At 45.8% G+C, this 23,786-nt stretch overlaps 1 protein-coding gene across 1 annotated transcript in view; it reads right to left on the reverse strand.

The window, feature by feature from the left end:
- The window catches only part of LOC129845857 (collagen alpha-1(XIX) chain-like), a 132,780-nt gene that overhangs the window by 12,579 nt on the left and 96,415 nt on the right, over positions 1 to 23,786 (reverse strand). The window contains exons 34-35 of the mRNA XM_055913783.1: positions 10,209 to 10,275; positions 5,734 to 5,871 (exon numbers count right to left, since the gene is read on the reverse strand). Of these exons, the coding sequence (XP_055769758.1) occupies positions 5,734 to 5,871; positions 10,209 to 10,275 (205 nt within the window). The remainder of the gene's footprint in view (positions 1 to 5,733; positions 5,872 to 10,208; positions 10,276 to 23,786) is intronic.

Below are 23,786 nucleotides of genomic sequence, written 5' to 3' on the forward strand. Positions count from 1 at the left end.
ACAGGTTCATAATATGACAAGCACTGGAGAGAACAGGACAACTAATCTATAGAACAGCACTGCAATAGCACATGTAGATCACAAACAATATCAAAACGTGAGAGGGGCTGAGGAGCTAGATGACTGGTTTATCCAAAAGGCATCTTAAAGTAATTCAGCCCCAGAACCAGAGCTGGTTGGTTGGTTGGTTGGTTGGTTGGTTGGTTGGTTGGTTGGTTGGAGGGGAGGGAGGGAGACAGGGTCTGCCTCCAAAATGGCACCCATATTCCCTATATAGTGAACTACTTTTGATAGGGCTCTGGTCAAAAGTGGTGCACTATATAGGGAATAGGATGCCATCTGGGAAGCACACCATTTCACCCCAAAATGCACCTTAAAGTAACTGAGTCTCAGGTCCAGAGAGCTGGTTGGGAAACTATCAGAAACACTGACTGAGAGAAGTATCAAGCAGTGTGTACACTGCCGTCTAGCCAAGCCCAAAGGGGAAACTGTGAAATGCTCTGCTGTTTACAAGGCAGAGAACATCTCAGAGAGAAAGGGCTTGTGAATGCCCTGAAATGGATTCCTGGTGAGAGACATTCCACACAGAGCAGATTATCATGAGTCTCCTTTCAAACACGCACGGCGCTCCAACCCTCACTCAGGGAGCTGGCATACTGTTGCATTCCATGGGAAAGAATAGCACTCTACCTTAAAGCTGTAGTCCGTAATTCAAACAACAACAAAGCAGATGCTCCAGCCCCGCCACTTTTGTTGGTATAACAGCTGAGAAATGTGGCTGAATACATGTAACCACTCTTAAATTCCTACACGGAGTTATGGATGCAAGAACTGACCAGCCAGGAGATCAACATGATAGTTTTAACCACCTTCTGAAGCTACACAGTGTTTGTTGACAATTACACTGACGGTGTAAGACGTTCTACTAAGCTCATGAGGCATTCATAACTTATATTCTTTAGCAATCAATGGTTATAAATTATACATTTTAAAGTAAAAATAATAATAATTGCTGTACAAATCACAGATTTCACCTTTAAAACATCAAACCACTGCATAGGCCCACGGGAAATGAAGAGGATATGAAGTATTGATCCACTGAGAGGACTGACATCCAACAGATATATTGACAAGCAGCATTGTGTTTCCCAGCTTCATTGACCAACAGAAAGCAGCACAGAGAGCCAGGGGGATACTGCTGTGTAAATGACAGTGATTAAGAAACTGCCTAGATGCTGGAAAGGGAACTGTAGACTGTACTTAGTGGCTGATTCACTAAGCATCCACACCTGCCTCACACCGGCTTTACAATACAATCAATGCATTCATACCTGCTGGCTACTGACTGTATTCGTTTTATTAGCTTTTATGTGTTTTTTTACTCTCTCTGAAATAGCAGGTGCAAATGCTTAGTGCATCGAATATATTAGATAAAACAAAACATAACAAAACAATGAACAAACCCAAGATGTATGGCAAGGTGTAATACACAATCGGAATATGGCAAACCGGCCAAATAAATGTCAACGTAAAACAAGCATGATGGATTTATAAATCTTGAATATGGTACATGTGTACGGGAAGAAAGCCAATAATGTCTTATAAAATACAATGAAGTTAAAAACGCATTGACAGAGGTCAAGAAAAATAGTGACATAAGTCAAAAAATGTGAAATAAATGGCAAAGATGACCCAATAACGATAACATCAAACAGTGACAAAGTTCTGTAAGAACATCTACAACCCCCCTGATCCCCCATCCCCACAATTAACATCATTTGGAGACTGTATCCATGGGTCTATGTCTATGGATGTACTTCAATAGTTTGACAGATCATAGCCCCAAGTCATATCAAAACCATGAGTCAAGAAGAGAGTGTGAATCCAGCAGAGGGGTTATTTTTCTTCATAAACTCTTCATTTTGGCACATTTGAGAGGAAGTTAAATTGGATATTCCAGAGGAGAGATGCTCTCCAGTGGAGGATGACAGACATAATGAGAAAATATTAGCCCAAACTCTCCCTCTCTCTCTCTCTCCTTCCCTCACTCTCTCCCTGTCTCTCTCTCTCTCTCTCTCTCCCTCTCCCTCTCTCTCTCCCCAGTTGCGTGGAGGAGAGGAGGCACAAGTCAACAATGGCAGACTTAAAAAGTTGTTGAATTTCTTTCCGATTTACCCCAAGAGACAAACATTTTCCTCTTGATTTTCCCAACAAATAATAATAATTTGCTTTTTGATTATAACCACTTTGAAGCATTGAAGCTTATCAAATAAAACAGACAGGACATTGAATCATATCAAATAAAACAGACAGGACATTGAATCATATCAAATAAAACAGACAGGACATTGAAGCATATCACATAAAACAGACAGGACATTGAAGCATATCACATAAAACAGACAGGACATTGAAGCATATCACATAAAACAGACAGGACATTGAATCATATCAAATAAAACAGACAGGACATTGAAGCATATCACATAAAACAGACAGGACATTGAATCATATCAAATAAAACAGACAGGACATTGAATCATATCACATAAAACAGACAGGACATTGAATCATATCAAATAAAACAGATAGGACATTGAAGCATATCACATAAAACAGACAGGACATTGAATCATATCACATCAAACAGACAGGACATTGAAGCATATCACATAAAACAGACAGGACATTGAATCATATCACATCAAACAGACAGGACATTGAATCATATTAAATAAACAGGGAAAACCATAAAAGCAATAGAAACAGGTCAGTTGAATTCTGAGTGTTACTTAATATGATGAATACGATTAGCCTAGACCAGTGTTTCCCAAACTCAGTCCTGGGGACCCTAAGGGGGGCATGTTTTGGTTTATGCCCTAAGCACTACACAGCTGAATCAAATAATCAAAGCTTGATGATGAGTTGAATATTTGAATCAGCTGGGTCCCCCAGGCCTGAGTTTGGGAAACGTGGTCTAGACACAGTAGATTAAATACATTCACTTGGTAGTTACATTGTAATTGTTGACAGCCGCATATTATCTTACTCGTAGTCAGTTACACTGTATCAACATTAACACTGGTAGATAAACGGAACACTGTGAGGTAGCTAGACGCCCCAGCTCTAAGATGGGGTGGGCAATTCCAGTCCTCGACGGCCTGATCGGTGTCACAGTTCTCGCTCCAGCTCCAGCTAACACACCTGACTCCAATAATCACCTAATCGTGATCTTCAGTTTAGAGTGCAAGTTGATTAATCAGCTGTGTTTGCTAGGGATGGAGAAGAAGTGTGAGACCAATCAGGCCCTGGAGGACTGGAGCTGCCCACCCCCTCCTCTAAGACATAAGGACCAACACATTAGGACACATGACACTGCTAGAAGAGATGGTACTATATTGAACCAAAAAGGGTTCAATCCATGACTCTCTTCATAAACATGGCTCTCAAACGGGATCTACTTGGAACCGCAAAGCACCTATATGTTTAGCAATATAATTCATCACTAGAACCTGCAGGGCTCTTACAAGAGGAACTAGAAGAGATTGCATAGTGGGCGCAGCATGCTAGGTAATTCTATTCAATGTCTTATAGAGGTAGCAAATCAAATTGTTATTGATGTAGGAGTGTGTTTGTGTGAGCTGAGCAGTCAGAGAGTCGTTATTGATGAAGGAGGTTGTTTGTGTGAGCTGAGCAGTCAGAGTTGCCCAGGGTTTGATAAAGGATGTCCTCTCTCCCTCGCTCCTTTCCTTTTACATTTTACCAGAGCTTTGTTTTTTGTGGAGTTGAGGGGAGTGAGGTATCAATCGTGGTGCTCTTTTCTGTCCAAACTGATATTACTTTCTCTTATTCTCCGCCCAATTCTTCATTTGTCTTCATATTATCACAGAGAGAAAGAGTGAGAGAGAGAGAAAAAAAGAAAGAAAGACAAAAAGAGTGACAGCTCAGCTTTGTTGTTCACCAACAGCACCACACTCCTCCTTTCCTTACCCCCTTCCCTCCATCTCGTCCCTTCAGTCTGTATTGATATATCTGGCTAGCAGGAGAGAAATACCTACGAATCCTTACAACACAGAAATGTCCATTCACTTTCATTGAATCCCCCAGACGTCCACACAAACAACCTCTGAAAGAAAGCAAATATATTTTCCAATTCTCCTCACTCTCATGTTTCAGCAACACATCTTCCCTAAAAGAGTAGTACTTTTCTCTTCCTTCTGTCTCCATCACAACACAGAACTACGGGGCCTTTAGGTATTGGAAGCTACATTGTTTATTCAATTTAGATTGTAAGATCCTTTTTGTTTCAACTCAGTGACCTGAGCTCCCCTGCTACTGGCTTGAAGGCAGGTACTCAGGTGAGCTAAAGTACACCACCAAACTCAGTAATAACCCACGAATACACCTGCACACATACACAACTTCCCTTCATTCAAAAAGTAGCTTTGACCTGTATTAAAGGCTGTTATGTATTACTTCAGGTCAGGTTATAGTGTAGCAGATGTGGTCAGAGTAGAGAGGAGTGGAGAGGAGCGAAGTGGAGTGGAGTACAGTGGAGAGGAGTGGAGTGGAGTGGAGGGAAGTGGAGAGAAGTGGAGTGGAGTGGAGGGAAGTGGAGAGGAGTGGAGTGGAGTGGAGGGAAGTGGAGAGAAGTGGAGTGGAGTGGAGGGAAGTGGAGAGGAGTGGAGTGGAGGGAAGTGGAGAGAAGTGGAGTGGAGTGGAGGGAAGTGGAGAGAAGTGGAGTGGAGTGGAGGGAAGTGGAGAGGAGTGGAGTGGAGTGGAGGGAAGTGGAGAGAAGTGGAGTGGAGTGGAGGGAAGTGGAGAGGAGTGGAGTGGAGGGAAGTGGAGAGAAGTGGAGTGGAGTGGAGGGAAGTGGAGAGAAGTGGAGTGGAGTGGAGGGAAGTGGAGAGGAGTGGAGTGGAGTGGAGGGAAGTGGAGAGAAGTGGAGTGGAGTGGAGGGAAGTGGAGAGGAGTGGAGTGGAGGGAAGTGGAGTGGAGGGAAGTGGAGAGGAGAGGAGTGGAGAGAAGTGGAGGGAAGTGGAGAGGAGAGGAGTGGAGAGAAGTGGAGAGGAGTGGAGAAGGGTGGTAGAGAGGAGTGGAGAGGAGTGGATAGGAGAGGGGTGGTAGAGAGGAGTGGAGAGGAGAAGATAGGAGTGGAGTGGAGAAGAGAGGAGTGGAGAGAAATGGAGACGAGTGGAGAGAGGTGGTAGAGAGGAGAAGAGAGGAGAGGAGAGAATAGGAGTGGAAAGAAGTGGAGTGGAGAGAAGTGGATAGGAGTAGAGTAGAGTAGAATAGAATAGAGTAGAATAGAGCAGAGTAGAACAGAGTAGAATAAAGTAGAGTAGAGTAGAGCACAGTAGAGCAGAGCAGAGCAGAGCAGAGTAGAATAGAGCAGAGCAGATGAGATGAAAATAGAAGAGTAGTATAAAAGAAAACAAGAAAAGAAAAGAAGAATAGAGTAGAATAGACTAGAGTAGAATAGAACAGAATAGAGTAGAATAGAACAGAATAGAGTACAGCACAGTAGAGTAGAGCAGAGTAGATTATGGTAGAGCAGAAGAGATGACAATTGAAGAGAAGGGTATAAAAGAGAAGAGAAAATAAGAATAGAGTAGAACAGAACTTATTTTCTTATATTCTATTCAGATGTAGATCTATTATGCTGGTGTGAGACAGAGTGTGGAGGAGCATTACTTTATGTCTACAGTGGTTTTAGCAGCCTGTGGTTCTTACCTTGAGGGCCGGGGGGGCCTTCTTCCCCTGGAGGCCCTGGGGATCCGTCGTTGCCAGGGGGACCGGGAGAACCCTGTCGAACCTGCGCCGCTAAAATGGCAGCCGGCGTCTTCTGCACGGCATGGCTTGATAGTCTCTCTGGTGAGTGACATAAAATGTTTGTATTACAATAATACAAACAATGTCTGCAAGTGATAGACAATTCACATTCTGTTTCATAATAATAATAACACTCTCTACAAGTGATAGACAATTCACATTCTGTATCATTGTAACAATGGTTGTAACGGCTTTCGTTGGTGAAAGGAGAGGAGGAACAAAATGCAGCGTGATACGTATCAATAATAACTTTTAATGAGAATGAAACAAAATACAAAAAGAACAAGAGAATCAAAATGAAAACCGAAACAGTCCCGAATGGTGAAAACACTAAAACGGAAAACAACTACCCACAACCCATAGTGGGAAAACAGACTACCTAAGTATGATTCTCAATCAGAGACAACGATCGACACCTGCCTCTGATTGAGAACCATACTAGGCCAAACACATAGAAATATAACGTACAGAACAAAACATAGAAAAAACAACATAGAATGCCCACCCCAACTCACGCCCTGACCAAACTAAAATAAAGACATAAAAAGGAACTAAGGTCAGAACGTGACAATGGTGCCGGAGAAGAAGGCTGGCGTTTTACGTGTCCCCAACCGATTGTGTGTTTTTTGTTTGTTTATTTGCGTTGTTTGTAACTTATTTTTTTACTTATTTTGTACATAATAAGTACCGCTACCGTCTCTTACGACTGAAAAATAACTTCTGGACATCAGGGCCGTGATTACTCACCACGGACTGGCAGAATCTTTTTTTTGCTTTAACGAGTCTGACGAGCCCGATGTGAACGATATACTGCTTCTCGGGAACAGGCCCAGATCCCCGTGATTTGCGTGAAGAAAAGGCAGAGAAAAAGGGGCTAAAGGGTGGGCTGCCTTCTGAGAATTTGTAGGCAATCTAATAAACCTGCACTTCCTTCCATTCTGATAGCAAACGTGCAATCTTTGGAGAATAAAATAGATGACCTATGCGAAAGATTAAGCTACCAACGGGACATTCAAAACTGTAATATCTTATGCTTCACCGAGCCGTGGCTGAAAGATGACACTATCAACATGCAGCTGGCAGGTTATAAATAACAGCTGGTGCACAATATCTAAGGAAGTCTCGAGCTATTGCTCGCCTGAGGAAGTGTATCTCATGATAAGCCGTTGACCACACTACCTACCGAGAGAGTTTTCATCTGTATTTTTTGTAGCTGTTTACATACCACCACAGACTGAGGCTGGCACTAAGACAGCGTTGAATGAGCTGTATTCCGCCATAAGCAAACAAGAAAATGCTCACCCAGAGGCAGCGCTCCTAGTAGCCGGGGACTTTAACGCAGGGAAACTTGAATCCGTTTTCAAAAATTTCGATCAGCATGTTAAATGTACAACCAGGGAAAACAACTCTTGACCACCTTGACTCCACACAAAGAGACGCATACAAAGCTCTCCCTCGCCCTCCATTTGGCAAATCTGACCATAATTCTATCCTCCTGATTCCTGCCTACAATCAAAAATTAAAGCAGGAACCACCAGTGACTAGATCAATAAAAAAGTGGTTAGATGAAGCAGATGCAAGCTACAGGACTGTTTTGCTAGCACAGACTGGAATATGTTCCGGGATTCCTCCGATGGAATTGAGGAGAATACCACATCAGTCACTTGCTTCATCAATAAGTGCATCGACGACGTCGTCCCCACAGTAACCGTACGTACATACCCCAACCAGAAGCCATGGATTACAGGCAACATCCGCACTGAGCTAAAGGCTAGAGCTGCCACTTTCAAGGAGCGGGACTCTAACCTGGAAGCTCATAAGAAATCCCGCTATGCCCTCCGACGAACCATCAAACAGGCAAAGCATCAATACAGGACAAAGATCGAATCGTACTACACCAGCTCTGATGCTCGTCGGATGTGGCAGGGCTTGCAAACCATTACAGATTACAAAGTGAAGCACAGCCGAGAGTTGCCCAGTGACACAAGCCTACCAGACGAGCTAAACTACTTCTATGCTCGCTTCGAGGCAAATAACACTGAAACATGCATGAGAGCACCAGCTGTTCTTGAAGACTGTGTGATCACGCTCTATGCAGCCGATGTGTGTAAGACCTTTAAACAGGTCAACATTCACAAGGCCATGGGGCCAGGCAGATTACCAGGACGTGTACTGTGAGCATGCACTGACCAACTGGCAAGTGTCTTCAATGACATTTTCAACCTCTCCCTGTCCGAGTACCAACATGTTTTAAGCAGACCACCATAGTCCCTGTGCCCATGAACACTAAGGTAACCTGCCTAAATGACTACCGTCCCGTAGCACTCACATCTGTGGCCATGAAGTGCTTTGAAAGGCTGGTCATGGCTCACATCAACACCATTATCCCAGAAATCCTAAACCCACTCCAATTTGCATACCGTCCAAACAGATCGACAGATGATGCAATCTCTATTGCACTCCCCACTGTCCTTTCCCACCTGGACAAAAGTAACACCTATGTGAGAATGCTATTCATTGACTACAGCTCAGCATTCAACACCATAGTGCCCTCAAAGCTCATCACTAAACTAAGGATCCTGGGACTAAACATCTCCGTCTGCAACTGGGTCCTGGACTTCCTGATGGGCCACCCTCAGGTGGGAAGGATAGGTAACGACACATCCGCCACGCTGATCCTCAACACTGGGACACCTCAAGGGTGCGTGCTCATCCCCTCCTGTACTCCCTGTTCACTCATGACTGCACGGCCAGGCATGGCTCCAACATCATCATTAAGTTTTCCAATGACACAACAGTGGTAGGCATTATCACCGACAACGATGAGACAGCCTATAGGGAGGAGGTCAGAGACCTGGCCGTGTGGTGCCAGGACAACAACCTCTCCCTCAACGTGATCAAGACAAAGGAGATGATTGTGGACTACAGGAAAAAGAGGACCGAGCACCACCCCCATTCTCATCGACGGGGCTGCAGTGGAGCAGGTTGAGAGCTTCAAGTTCCTTGGTGTCCACATCACCAACAAACTAACATGGTCCATGCACACCAAGACAGTCGTGAAGAGGGCATGACAAAACCTATTCCCCCTCAGGAGACTGAAAAGATTTGGCATGGGTCCTCAGATGCTCAAAAGGTTCTACAGCTGCACCATCGAGAGCATCCTGACTGGTTGCATCACTGCCTGGTATGGTAACTGCTCGGCCTCCGACTGCAAGGCACTTCAGAGGTTAGTGCGAACGGCCCAGTACATCACTTGAGCCAAGCTTCCTGCCATCCAGGACCTCTATACCAGGCCCTAACAATTGTCAAAGACTCCAGCCAGCCTATTCATAGACTGTTCTCTCTGCTACCGCACGGCAAGCGGTACCGGAGGGCCAAGTCTAGGTCCAAGAGGCTTCTAAACAGCTTCTACCCACAAGCCATAAGACTTCTAAACGTCTAATCAAATGGCTACCCAGACTATTGCATTGGTCCCCCTCCCCCTCTTTTACACCACTGCTACTCTCTGTTATTATCTATGCATAGTCACTTTAATAACTCTACCTACATGTACATATTACCTCAACTAACCGGTGTTCCCGCACATTGACTCTGTACCGGTACCCCCCTGAATATATTCTCACTATTGTTATTTTTCTGCTGCTCTATAATTACGTGTTACTTTTATGTCTTATTCTTATCCGTATTTTTTAAACTGCACTGTTGGTTAAGTAAGCGTTTCACTGTAAGGTCCACACCTGTTGTATTCGGTGCATGTGACTAATAACATTTGATTTGATAATATACTAACACTCTCTGCAAGGGATAGACAATTCAAGAGCTTGTGACTATAAGCTTCTATCTGCAAAAAGATGATTCCGAGATAATTGGCTTTAAAGTTCCAAACCCTCATTGGTTTGAATGGTGTCAGTTTTTATATTTTATTATTTTGAATTTAACAACATGGGCTATTTAGACTACTATGTAGGTAGAAAACATTGAACAGAACAACGATATGACCATAACTCAGACAGAACCGTACAGACCCAAGCTCTCAAATTGAAATTCAGTATCAGAAAACATAAAACGGTAGAATAGGTGATACAGTAGCTCATTAGTTAGTTAGGATATGTACTAAACCGAGGCTTGCATTCCACTCTGCCGTTCAATATCACAACACAGTGGCAGAACAATAAAATACCTTCACCCAGCATGAACTATTCTCTTACTTGGGACTCTTTTACTTCCTGAAGAACTAAGGCAACAATATCCAATTTAGATTTCCCCCCCGATTTAGAAATCCTGAAATCCTTAAAAGAGTGAGGAGAAAACAAAGGGACCCCCTGAAGGATAAATTGGGTCGACAACAAGTTGGGATTCAGACGTAACAGCTGTACCTTCAAACAACCGCAATACTTCATTCCGGATAAACATTTTAATTTCTTCCATGGAATTGGCATCATTCTGTGTGAGAGAGAGAGAGAGAGAGAGAGAGAGAGAGAGAGAGAGAGAGAGAGAGAGAGAGAGAGAGAGAGAGAGAGAGAGAGAGAGAGAGAGAGAGAGAGAGAGAGAGAGAGATACAGACAGACAGGCATAAGAGAGAGAAACAGAAACAGAATAACACAAACTTAACCAAAACGTCTTTAACAGATTAAGAAAATGTAATTAGCGCGACAGCAGTAGTTCATGTTTTATTCAACGTGATATAAAATTGCAGTGTCTTCAGAGATAAAGAGATGCAATGCTTCATGGCATAATAATCAACTCCTCTCTCCCTGTCTCCCTGTCCCTGCCATCTATCTCAGGCTCAAAGTAAGATTGCTGTTCGCTCAGAATGTTTGTGTGGAGAGAGCCTTGAATTGTAGAGGAGAACATTGGCAACAGTCTGAAAATGTTCTTTCAGAGTTCCATATTCTTCTGACTGCCCATAGAAAAGACTGATAAATGCATTACAATACTGTATTTCTGGTGGACTCCAGGAAGTGGTGCGGATAAAGGAATGGGATTTAAGGGTGTGAGGCTCCACTAAATACCAAGTAGTATGAACAACGAGAATAAAACCCAGGGAGAAAAACAGGGACTTGTGTGTTTGAAACACCTTTGCAATCAGAGCTGAAACCTCATATACTGTTACAATGAACTGTGATCATCTGTGGGCCATTTTCTAAAAGGTTCTTCATATTGGCTGTGTCTTGATAGGTAGAGGAGAGGATGGAACAAAACCCGGGCAACTTTATAAAGGTATTAAAGTAACAATATTCAGGGCCATTTTCAAACATCGATATTGATCACTCAAATATTATCTTGTTCTATTGCGACTGGTTTAAAAACAGGATACTTGTATTTTGGCAGTGCTGAATAGCGCGGGAAGAGTACTTTTCTGTTTAATAGGGTCACTGTTCTGTTCTATGAGAGAAAGATATAGGAGGGTAACCCTTTAGTACTTGTTTGCTTGGCATTCAGAAGTCTTTCATCTCTGTTGTGTTATGTAACCCTCTGCATGCTGCGTGTAAAATAGCTGTGACACACAGAGGTGTTTTTCCATCCTCTGCAGAGCTCTCCTCACTCCCACGCTATCTCCAGCTCTCTCCTTCTCTCTCTCCTCACTCCCATGCTCTCTCCAGCTCTCTCCTTCTCTCTCTCCTCACTCCCAGGCTCTCTCCAGCTCTCTCCTTCTCACTCCCACGCTTTCTCCAGCTCTCTCCTTCTCTCTCTTCTCACTCCCATGCTCTCTCCAGCTCTCTCCTTCTCTCTCTCCTCACTCCCAGGCTCTCTCCAGCTCTCTCCTTCTCACTCCCACGCTCTCTCCAGCTCTCTCCTTCTCTCTCCTCACTCCCATGCTCTCTCCAGCTCTCTCCTTCTCTCTCCTCACTCCCATGCTCTCTCCAGCTCTCTCCTTCTCTCTCTCCTCACTCCCAGGCTCTCTCCAGCTCTCTCCTTCTCACTCCCACGCTCTCTCCAGCTCTCTCCTTCTCTCTCCTCACTCCCACGCTCTCTCCAGTTCTCTCCTTCTCTCTCTCCTCACTCCCACACTTTCTCCAGCTGTCTCCTTCTCTCTCTCCTCACTCCCACGCTCTCTCCAGCTCTCTCCTTCTCTCTCTCCTCACTCCCATGCTCTCTCCAGCTCTCTCCTTCTCTCTCTCCTCACTCCCACGCTCTCTCCAGCTCTCTCATTCTCTCTCTCCTCACTCCCACACTCTCTCCAGCTCTCTCCTTCTCTCTCTCCTCACTCCCACACTCTCTCCAGCTCTCTCCTTCTCTCTCTCCTCACTCCCATGCTCTCTCATCTCTCTCCTTCTCTCTATTCCTCTCTCTCCTTTCCTCCCTCTCTCTTCTTTCCTCCCTCTCTCTCATCTCCTCCATCTCTCTCCTTTCCTCCATCTATCTCATCTCTCATTTCTCTGTCTAATCTGTTTTCCGTATGCCTCTTTCACCGCCCCTCTCTCTCTTTCCCTCTCTCCTTCCCTCTCTCTCTAGCCCTCTCTCCTTCTCTCGCTCTCTCTAGCCCTCTCTCCTTCCCTCTCTCTGCTCCTCACTCTAGTCTTCTCTCCTTCTCTCTCTCTCCGCTCCTCTCCCTCTAGTCTTCTCTCCTTCCCTCTCTCCTGACCCAGGGTTGAGCTGATCAGGAGTGGGAGGTGAGGAGCAGAAACAACCTAGCAGGCTTCATTATGCCTATCTGTTATCTGCTGTGTCATATGTTGCTCCACACAGCTCCACACCACTCTATGCTACTGCAGTACTGCATTCATTTACAGAGAAAGATAGATATCCGCTAATTACTTAGACCACTGAAGAAAGGAGGATGTTTAGATTCTTTAATTATGTGTGACTGAGGATAGTCTTTGATTTTATGGGCGGGTATAGACAAACACACACAAAAATGTGGAGCATGAATTTCCAGTGAAATTCTATGGGTTTACGGTTGGGTTTACGGTTGGACTACGAGTGTTGGGAGATCTCGGTAAAACATACCTTGAAGGTGTGTAGAATAGGTGATACAGCATAACACCGTACCAGAGGGCTTGGTGTGTTTGGGGGAGATATATAAACGTACCAGAGGGCTTGGTGTGTTTGGAGCAGATATAACCAACGTACCAGAGGGCTTGGTGTGTTTGGAGGTGATATAACAACGTACCAGAGGGCTTGGTGTGTTTGGAGGAGATATAACAATGTACCAGAGGGCTTGGTGTGTTTTTAGGAGATATAACAACGTACCAGAAGGCTTGGTGTGTTTGTAGGAGATATAACCAACGTACAAGAGGGCTTGGTGTGTTTGGAGGTGATATAACAACGTACCAGAGGGCTTGGTGTGTTTGGAGGAGATATAACCAACGTACCAGAGGGCTTGGTGTGTTTGGAGGAGATATAACAACGTACCAGAGGGCTTGGTGTGTTTGGGGGAGATATAACAACGTACCAGAGGGCTTGGTGTGTTTGTAGGAGATATAACAACGTACCAGAGGGCTTGGTGTGTTTGGAGGAGATATAACAACGTACCAGAGGGCTTGGTGTGTTTGGAGGAGATATAACAACGTACCAGAGGGCTTGGTGTGTTTGGAGGAGATATAACCAACGTACCAGAGGACTTGGTGTGTTTGGAGGAGATATAACAACGTACCAGAGGGCTTGGTGTGTTTGGAGGAGATATAACCAACGTACCAGAGGGCTTGGTGTGTTTTTAGGAGATATAACAACGTACCAGAGGGCTTGGTGTGTTTGGAGGAGATATAACCAACGTACCAGAGGGCTTGGTGTGTTTTTAGGAGATATAACAACGTACCAGAGGGCTTGGTGTGTTTGGGGGAGATATAACAACGTACCAGAGGGCTTGGTGTGTTTGGAGGAGATATAACCAACGTACCAGAGGGCTTGGTGTGTTTGGAGGAGACATAACAACGTACCAGAGGGCTTGGTGTGTTTGGAGGAGATATAACAACGTACCAGAGGGCTTGGTGTGTTTGGAGGAGATATAACAACGTACCAGAGGGCTTGGTGTGTTTGGAGGAGATATAACAACGTACCAGAGGGCTTGGTGTGTTTTTAGGAGATATAACCAACGTACCAGAGGGCTTGGTGTGTTTGGAGGAGATATAACCAACGTACCAGAGGGCTTGGTGTGTTTTTAGGAGATATAACAACGTACCAGAGGGCTTGGTGTGTTTGGAGGAGATATAACAACGTACCAGAGGACTTGGTGTGTTTGGAGGAGATATAACAACGTACCAGAGGGCTTGGTGTGTTTGGAGGAGATATAACAACGTACCAGAGGGCTTGGTGTGTTTGGGGGAGATATAACAACGTACCAGAGGGCTTGGTGTGTTTGGAGGAGATATAACAACGTACCAGAGGGCTTGGTGTGTTTGTAGGAGATATAACAACGTACCAGAGGGCTTGGTGTGTTTGGGGGAGATATAACAACGTACCAGAGGGCTTGGTGTGTTTGGGGGAGATATAACAACGTACCAGAGGGCTTGGTGTGTTTGGAGGAGATATAACAACGTACCAGAGGGCTTGGTGTGTTTGGAGGAGATATAACAACGTACCAGAGGGCTTGGTGTGTTTGGAGGAGATATAACAACGTACCAGAGGGCTTGGTGTGTTTGGAGGAGATATAACAATGTACCAGAGGGCTTGGTGAGTTTGGAGGAGATATAACAACGCACCAGAGGGCTTGGTGTGTTTCGGGGAGACATAACAACGTACCAGAGGGCTTGGTGTGTTTGGAGGAGATATAACAATGTACCAGAGGGCTTGGTGTGTTTTTAGGAGATATAACAACGTACCAGAAGGCTTGGTGTGTTTGTAGGAGATATAACCAACGTACAAGAGGGCTTGGTGTGTTTGGAGGTGATATAACAACGTACCAGAGGGCTTGGTGTGTTTGGAGGAGATATAACCAACGTACCAGAGGGCTTGGTGTGTTTGGAGGAGATATAACAACGTACCAGAGGGCTTGGTGTGTTTGGAGGAGATATAACAACGTACCAGTGGGCTTGGTGTGTTTGGAGGAGATATAACCAACGTACCAGAGGGCTTGGTGTGTTTGGGGGAGATATAACAACGTACCAGAGGGCTTGGTGTGTTTGTAGGAGATATAACAACGTACCAGAGGGCTTGGTGTGTTTGGAGGAGATATAACAACGTACCAGAGGGCTTGGTGTGTTTGGAGGAGATATAACAACGTACCAGAGGGCTTGGTGTGTTTGGAGGAGATATAACCAACGTACCAGAGGACTTGGTGTGTTTGGAGGAGATATAACAACGTACCAGAGGGCTTGGTGTGTTTGGAGGAGATATAACCAACGTACCAGAGGGCTTGGTGTGTTTTTAGGAGATATAACAACGTACCAGAGGGCTTGGTGTGTTTGGAGGAGATATAACCAACGTACCAGAGGGCTTGGTGTGTTTTTAGGAGATATAACAACGTACCAGAGGGCTTGGTGTGTTTGGGGGAGATATAACAACGTACCAGAGGGCTTGGTGTGTTTGGAGGAGATATAACCAACGTACCAGAGGGCTTGGTGTGTTTGGAGGAGACATAACAACGTACCAGAGGGCTTGGTGTGTTTGGAGGAGATATAACAACGTACCAGAGGGCTTGGTGTGTTTGGAGGAGATATAACAACGTACCAGAGGACTTGGTGTGTTTGGAGGAGATATAACAACGTACCAGAGGGCTTGGTGTGTTTGGAGGAGATATAACAACGTACCAGAGGGCTTGGTGTGTTTGGGGGAGATATAACAACGTACCAGAGGGCTTGGTGTGTTTGGAGGAGATATAACAACGTACCAGAGGGCTTGGTGTGTTTGTAGGAGAAATAACAACGTACCAGAGGGCTTGGTGTGTTTGTAGGAGATATAACAACGTACCAGAGGGCTTGGTGTGTTTGTAGGAGATATAACAACGTACCAGAGGGCTTGGTGTGTTTGGAGGAGATATAACAACATACCAGAGGGCTTGGTGTGTTTGTAGGAGAAATAACAACGTACCAGAGGGCTTGGTGTGTTTGGAGGAGATATAACAACGTACCAGAGGGCTTGGTGTGTTTGGGGGAGATATAACAACGTACCCGAGGGCTTGGTGTGTTTGGAGGAGATATAACAACGTACCAGAGGGCTTGGTGAGTTTGGGGGAATATAACAACGTACCAGAGGGCTTGGTGTGTTTGGAGGAGATATAACAACGTACCAGAGGGCTTGGTGTGTTTGGAGGAGATATAACAACGTACCAGAGGGCTTGGTGTGTTTTTAGGAGATATAGCAACGTACCAGAGGGCTTGGTGTGTTTGGAGGAGATATAACAACGTACCAGAGGGATTGGTGTGTTTTTAGGAGATATAACAACGTACCAGAGGGCTTGGTGTGTTTGGAGGAGATATAACAACGTACCAGAGGGCTTGGTGTGTTTGGAGGAGATATAACAACGTACCAGAGGGCTTGGTGTGTTTGGAGGAGATATAACAACGTACCAGAGGGCTTGGTGTGTTTGGGGGAGATATAACAACGTACCAGAGGGCTTGGTGTGTTTGGAGGAGATATAACAACGTACCAGAGGGCTTGGTGTGTTTGGAGGAGATTTAACAACGTACCAGAGGGCTTGGTGTGTTTGGAGGAGATATAACAACGTACCAGAGGGCTTGGTGTGTTTGTAGGAGGTATAACAACGTACCAGAGGGCTTGGTGTGTTTGGAGGAGATATAAAAACGTACCAGAGGGCTTGGTGTGTTTGGAGGAGATATAACAATGTACCAGAGGGATTGGTGTGTTTGGGGGAGATATAACAACGTACCAGAGGGCTTGGTGTGTTTGGGGGAGATATAACAACGTACCAGAGGGCTTGGTGTGTTTGGAGGAGATATAACACCGTACCAGAGGGCTTGGTGTGTTTGGAGCAGATATAACAACGTACCAGAGGGCTTGATGTGTTTGTGGGAGATATAACAACGTACCAGAGGGCTTGGTGTGTTTGGAGGAGATATAACAACGTACCAGAGGGCTTGGTGTGTTTGGAGGAGATATAACACCGTACCAGAGGGCTTGGTGTGTTTGGAGGAGATATAACCAACGTACCAGAGGGCTTGGTGTGTTTGGAGGAGATATAACAACGTACCAGAGGGCTTGGTGTGTTTGGAGGAGATATAACAACGTACCAGAGGGCTTGGTGTGTTTGGAGGAGATATGACAATGTACCAGAGGGCTTGGTGTGTTTGGAGGAGATATAACCAACGTACCAGAGGGCTTGGTGTGTTTGGAGGAGATATAACAACGTACCAGAGGGCTTGGTGTGTTTGGGGGAGATATAACAACGTACCAGAGGGCTTGGTGTGTTTGGAGGAGATATAACACCGTACCAGAGGGCTTGGTGTGTTTGGAGCAGATATAACAACGTACCAGAGGGCTTGATGTGTTTGTGGGAGATATAACAACGTACCAGAGGGCTTGGTGTGTTTGGAGGAGATATAACAACGTACCAGAGGGCTTGGTGTGTTTGGAGGAGATATAACAACGTACCAGAGGGCTTGGTGTGTTTGGAGGAGATATAACCAACGTACCAGAGGGCTTGGTGTGGTTGGAGGAGATATAACCAACGTACCAGAGGGCTTGGTGTGTTTGTAGGAGATATAACAACGTACCAGAGGGCTTGGTGTGTTTGTAGGAGATATAACAACGTACCAGAGGGCTTGGTGTGTTTGGAGGAGATATAACAACATACCAGAGGGCTTGGTGTGTTTGTAGGAGAAATAACAACGTACCAGAGGGCTTGGTGTGTTTGGAGGAGATATAACAACGTACCAGAGGGCTTGGTGTGTTTGGGGGAGATATAACAACGTACCCGAGGGCTTGGTGTGTTTGGAGGAGATATAACAACGTACCAGAGGGCTTGGTGAGTTTGGGGGAATATAACAACGTACCAGAGGGCTTGGTGTGTTTGGAGGAGATATAACAACGTACCAGAGGGCTTGGTGTGTTTGGAGGAGATATAACAACGTACCAGAGGGCTTGGTGTGTTTTTAGGAGATATAGCAACGTACCAGAGGGCTTGGTGTGTTTGGAGGAGATATAACAACGTACCAGAGGGATTGGTGTGTTTTTAGGAGATATAACAACGTACCAGAGGGCTTGGTGTGTTTGGAGGAGATATAACAACGTACCAGAGGGCTTGGTGTGTTTGGAGGAGATATAACAACGTACCAGAGGGCTTGGTGTGTTTGGAGGAGATATAACAACGTACCAGAGGGCTTGGTGTGTTTGGGGGAGATATAACAACGTACCAGAGGGCTTGGTGTGTTTGGAGGAGATATAACAACGTACCAGAGGGCTTGGTGTGTTTGGAGGAGATTTAACAACGTACCAGAGGGCTTGGTGTGTTTGGAGGAGATATAACAACGTACCAGAGGGCTTGGTGTGTTTGTAGGAGGTATAACAACGTACCAGAGGGCTTGGTGTGTTTGGAGGAGATATAAAAACGTACCAGAGGGCTTGGTGTGTTTGGAGGAGATATAACAATGTACCAGAGGGATTGGTGTGTTTGGGGGAGATATAACAACGTACCAGAGGGCTTGGTGTGTTTGGGGGAGATATAACAACGTACCAGAGGGCTTGGTGTGTTTGGAGGAGATATAACACCGTACCAGAGGGCTTGGTGTGTTTGGAGCAGATATAACAACGTACCAGAGGGCTTGATGTGTTTGTGGGAGATATAACAACGTACCAGAGGGCTTGGTGTGTTTGGAGGAGATATAACAACGTACCAGAGGGCTTGGTGTGTTTGGAGGAGATATAACACCGTACCAGAGGGCTTGGTGTGTTTGGAGGAGATATAACCAACGTACCAGAGGGCTTGGTGTGTTTGGAGGAGATATAACAACGTACCAGAGGGCTTGGTGTGTTTGGAGGAGATATAACAACGTACCAGAGGGCTTGGTGTGTTTGGAGGAGATATGACAATGTACCAGAGGGCTTGGTGTGTTTGGAGGAGATATAACCAACGTACCAGAGGGCTTGGTGTGTTTGGAGGAGATATAACAACGTACCAGAGGGCTTGGTGTGTTTGGGGGAGATATAACAACGTACCAGAGGGCTTGGTGTGTTTGGAGGAGATATAACACCGTACCAGAGGGCTTGGTGTGTTTGGAGCAGATATAACAACGTACCAGAGGGCTTGATGTGTTTGTGGGAGATATAACAACGTACCAGAGGGCTTGGTGTGTTTGGAGGAGATATAACAACGTACCAGAGGGCTTGGTGTGTTTGGAGGAGATATAACACCGTACCAGAGGGCTTGGTGTGTTTGGAGGAGATATAACCAACGTACCAGAGGGCTTGGTGTGTTTGGAGGAGATATAACAACGTACCAGAGGGCTTGGTGTGTTTGGAGGAGATATAACAACGTACCAGAGGGCTTGGTGTGTTTGGAGGAGATATGACAATGTACCAGAGGGCTTGGTGTGTTTGGAGGAGATATAACAACGTACCAGAGGGCTTGGTGTGTTTGGAGGAGATATAACAACGTACCAGAGGACTTGGTGTGTTTGGAGGAGATATAACAACGTACCAGAGGGCTTGGTGTGTTTGGAGGAGATATAACAACGTACCAGAGGGCTTGGTGTGTTTGGAGGAGATATGACAATGTACCAGAGGGCTTGGTGTGTTTGGAGGAGATATAACCAACGTACCAGAGGGCTTGGTGTGTTTGGAGGAGATATAACAACGTACCAGAGGGCTTGGTGTGTTTGGGGGAGATATAACAACGTACCAGAGGGCTTGGTGTGTTTGGAGGAGATATAACACCGTACCAGAGGGCTTGGTGTGTTTGGAGCAGATATAACAACGTACCAGAGGGCTTGATGTGTTTGTGGGAGATATAACAACGTACCAGAGGGCTTGGTGTGTTTGGAGGAGATATAACAACGTACCAGAGGGCTTGGTGTGTTTGGAGGAGATATAACAACGTACCAGAGGGCTTGGTGTGTTTGGAGGAGATATAACCAACGTACCAGAGGGCTTGGTGTGGTTGGAGGAGATATAACCAACGTACCAGAGGGCTTGGTGTGTTTGTAGGAGATATAACAACGTACCAGAGGGCTTGGTGTGTTTGTAGGAGATATAACAACGTACCAGAGGGCTTGGTGTGTTTGGAGGAGATATAACAACATACCAGAGGGCTTGGTGTGTTTGTAGGAGAAATAACAACGTACCAGAGGGCTTGGTGTGTTTGGAGGAGATATAACAACGTACCAGAGGGCTTGGTGTGTTTGGGGGAGATATAACAACGTACCCGAGGGCTTGGTGTGTTTGGAGGAGATATAACAACGTACCAGAGGGCTTGGTGAGTTTGGGGGAATATAACAACGTACCAGAGGGCTTGGTGTGTTTGGAGGAGATATAACAACGTACCAGAGGGCTTGGTGTGTTTGGAGGAGATATAACAACGTACCAGAGGGCTTGGTGTGTTTTTAGGAGATATAGCAACGTACCAGAGGGCTTGGTGTGTTTGGAGGAGATATAACAACGTACCAGAGGGATTGGTGTGTTTTTAGGAGATATAACAACGTACCAGAGGGCTTGGTGTGTTTGGAGGAGATATAACAACGTACCAGAGGGCTTGGTGTGTTTGGAGGAGATATAACAACGTACCAGAGGGCTTGGTGTGTTTGGAGGAGATATAACAACGTACCAGAGGGCTTGGTGTGTTTGGGGGAGATATAACAACGTACCAGAGGGCTTGGTGTGTTTGGAGGAGATATAACAACGTACCAGAGGGCTTGGTGTGTTTGGAGGAGATTTAACAACGTACCAGAGGGCTTGGTGTGTTTGGAGGAGATATAACAACGTACCAGAGGGCTTGGTGTGTTTGTAGGAGGTATAACAACGTACCAGAGGGCTTGGTGTGTTTGGAGGAGATATAAAAACGTACCAGAGGGCTTGGTGTGTTTGGAGGAGATATAACAATGTACCAGAGGGATTGGTGTGTTTGGGGGAGATATAACAACGTACCAGAGGGCTTGGTGTGTTTGGGGGAGATATAACAACGTACCAGAGGGCTTGGTGTGTTTGGAGGAGATATAACACCGTACCAGAGGGCTTGGTGTGTTTGGAGCAGATATAACAACGTACCAGAGGGCTTGATGTGTTTGTGGGAGATATAACAACGTACCAGAGGGCTTGGTGTGTTTGGAGGAGATATAACAACGTACCAGAGGGCTTGGTGTGTTTGGAGGAGATATAACACCGTACCAGAGGGCTTGGTGTGTTTGGAGGAGATATAACCAACGTACCAGAGGGCTTGGTGTGTTTGGAGGAGATATAACAACGTACCAGAGGGCTTGGTGTGTTTGGAGGAGATATAACAACGTACCAGAGGGCTTGGTGTGTTTGGAGGAGATATGACAATGTACCAGAGGGCTTGGTGTGTTTGGAGGAGATATTACCAACGTACCAGAGGGCTTGGTGTGTTTGGAGGAGATATAACAACGTACCAGAGGGCTTGGTGTGTTTGGGGGAGATATAACAACGTACCAGAGGGCTTGGTGTGTTTGGAGGAGATATAACACCGTACCAGAGGGCTTGGTGTGTTTGGAGCAGATATAACAACGTACCAGAGGGCTTGATGTGTTTGTGGGAGATATAACAACGTACCAGAGGGCTTGGTGTGTTTGGAGGAGATATAACAACGTACCAGAGGGCTTGGTGTGTTTGGAGGAGATATAACACCGTACCAGAGGGCTTGGTGTGTTTGGAGGAGATATAACCAACGTACCAGAGGGCTTGGTGTGTTTGGAGGAGATATAACAACGTACCAGAGGGCTTGGTGTGTTTGGAGGAGATATAACAACGTACCAGAGGGCTTGGTGTGTTTGGAGGAGATATGACAATGTACCAGAGGGCTTGGTGTGTTTGGAGGAGATATAACCAACGTACCAGAGGGCTTGGTGTGTTTGGGGGAGATATAACAACGTACCAGAGGGCTTGGTGTGTTTGGAGGAGATATAACACCGTACCAGAGGGCTTGGTGTGTTTGGAGCAGATATAACAACGTACCAGAGGGCTTGATGTGTTTGTGGGAGATATAACAACGTACCAGAGGGCTTGGTGTGTTTGGGGGATATATAACAACGTACCAGTGGGCTTGGTGTGTTTGGAGGAGATATAACAAAGTACCAGAGGGCTTGGTGTGTTTGGGGGAGATATAACAATGTACCAGAGGGCTTGGTGTGTTTGGGGGAGATATAACAACGTACCAGACGGCTTGGTGTGTTTGGAGGAGATATAACAACGTACCAGAGGGCTTGGTGTGTTTGGAGGTGATATAACAACGTACCAGAGGGCTTGGTGTGTTTGGAGGAGATATAACAACGTACCAGAGGGCTTGGTGTGTTTGGAGGAGATATAACAACGTACCAGAGGGCTTGGTGTGTTTGGAGGAGATATAACCAACGTACCAGAGGGCTTGGTGTGGTTGGAGGAGATATAACCAACGTACCAGAGGGCTTGGTGTGTTTGGAGGAGATATAACCAACGTACCAGAGGACTTGGTGTGTTTGGAGGAGATATAACAACGTACCAGAGGGCTTGGTGTGTTTGGAGGAGATATAACAACGTACCAGAGGGCTTGGTGTGTTTGGGGGAGATATAACAATGTACCAGAGGGCTTGGTCTGTTTGGAGGAGATATAACAACGTACCAGAGGGCTTGGTGTGTTTGGAGGAGATATAACAACGTACCAGAGGGCTTGGTGTGTTTGGAGGAGATATGACAATGTACCAGAGGGCTTGGTGTGTTTGGAGGAGATATAACCAACGTACCAGAGGGCTTGGTGTGTTTGGGGGAGATATAACAACGTACCAGAGGGCTTGGTGTGTTTGGAGGAGATATAACACCGTACCAGAGGGCTTGGTGTGTTTGGAGCAGATATAACAACGTACCAGAGGGCTTGATGTGTTTGTGGGAGATATAACAACGTACCAGAGGGCTTGGTGTGTTTGGGGGATATATAACAACGTACCAGTGGGCTTGGTGTGTTTGGAGGAGATATAACAAAGTACCAGAGGGCTTGGTGTGTTTGGGGGAGATATAACAATGTACCAGAGGGCTTGGTGTGTTTGGGGGAGATATAACAACGTACCAGACGGCTTGGTGTGTTTGGAGGAGATATAACAACGTACCAGAGGGCTTGGTGTGTTTGGAGGTGATATAACAACGTACCAGAGGGCTTGGTGTGTTTGGAGGAGATATAACAACGTACCAGAGGGCTTGGTGTGTTTGGAGGAGATATAACAACGTACCAGAGGGCTTGGTGTGTTTGGAGGAGATATAACCAACGTACCAGAGGGCTTGGTGTGGTTGGAGGAGATATAACCAACGTACCAGAGGGCTTGGTGTGTTTGGAGGAGATATAACCAACGTACCAGAGGACTTGGTGTGTTTGGAGGAGATATAACAACGTACCAGAGGGCTTGGTGTGTTTGGAGGAGATATAACAACGTACCAGAGGGCTTGGTGTGTTTGGGGGAGATATAACAATGTACCAGAGGGCTTGGTCTGTTTGGAGGAGAAATAACAACGTACCAGAGGGCTTGGTGTGTTTGGGGGAGATATAACAACGTACCAGAGGGCTTGGTGTGTTTGGGGGAGATATAACAACGTACCAGAGGGCTTGGTGTGTTTGGAGGAGATATAACAACGTACCAGTGGGCTTGGTGTGTTTGGAGGAGATATGACAACGTACCAGAGGGCTTGGTGTGTTTGGAGGAGATATAACCAACGTACCAGAGGGCTTGGTGTGTTTGGAGGAGTTATAACAACGTACTAGAGGGCTTGGTGTGTTTGGGGGAGATATAACAACGTACCAGAGGGCTTGGTGTGTTTGGGGGAAATATAACAACGTACCAGAGGGCTTGGTGTGTTTGGAGGAGATATAAAAACGTACCAGAGGGCTTGGTGTGTTTGGAGGAGATATAACCAACGTACCAGAG

The sequence above is a fragment of the Salvelinus fontinalis genome, unplaced genomic scaffold (genome assembly GCF_029448725.1).
Source record: "Salvelinus fontinalis isolate EN_2023a unplaced genomic scaffold, ASM2944872v1 scaffold_0390, whole genome shotgun sequence".
NCBI classification, from domain to species: domain Eukaryota; kingdom Metazoa; phylum Chordata; class Actinopteri; order Salmoniformes; family Salmonidae; genus Salvelinus; species Salvelinus fontinalis.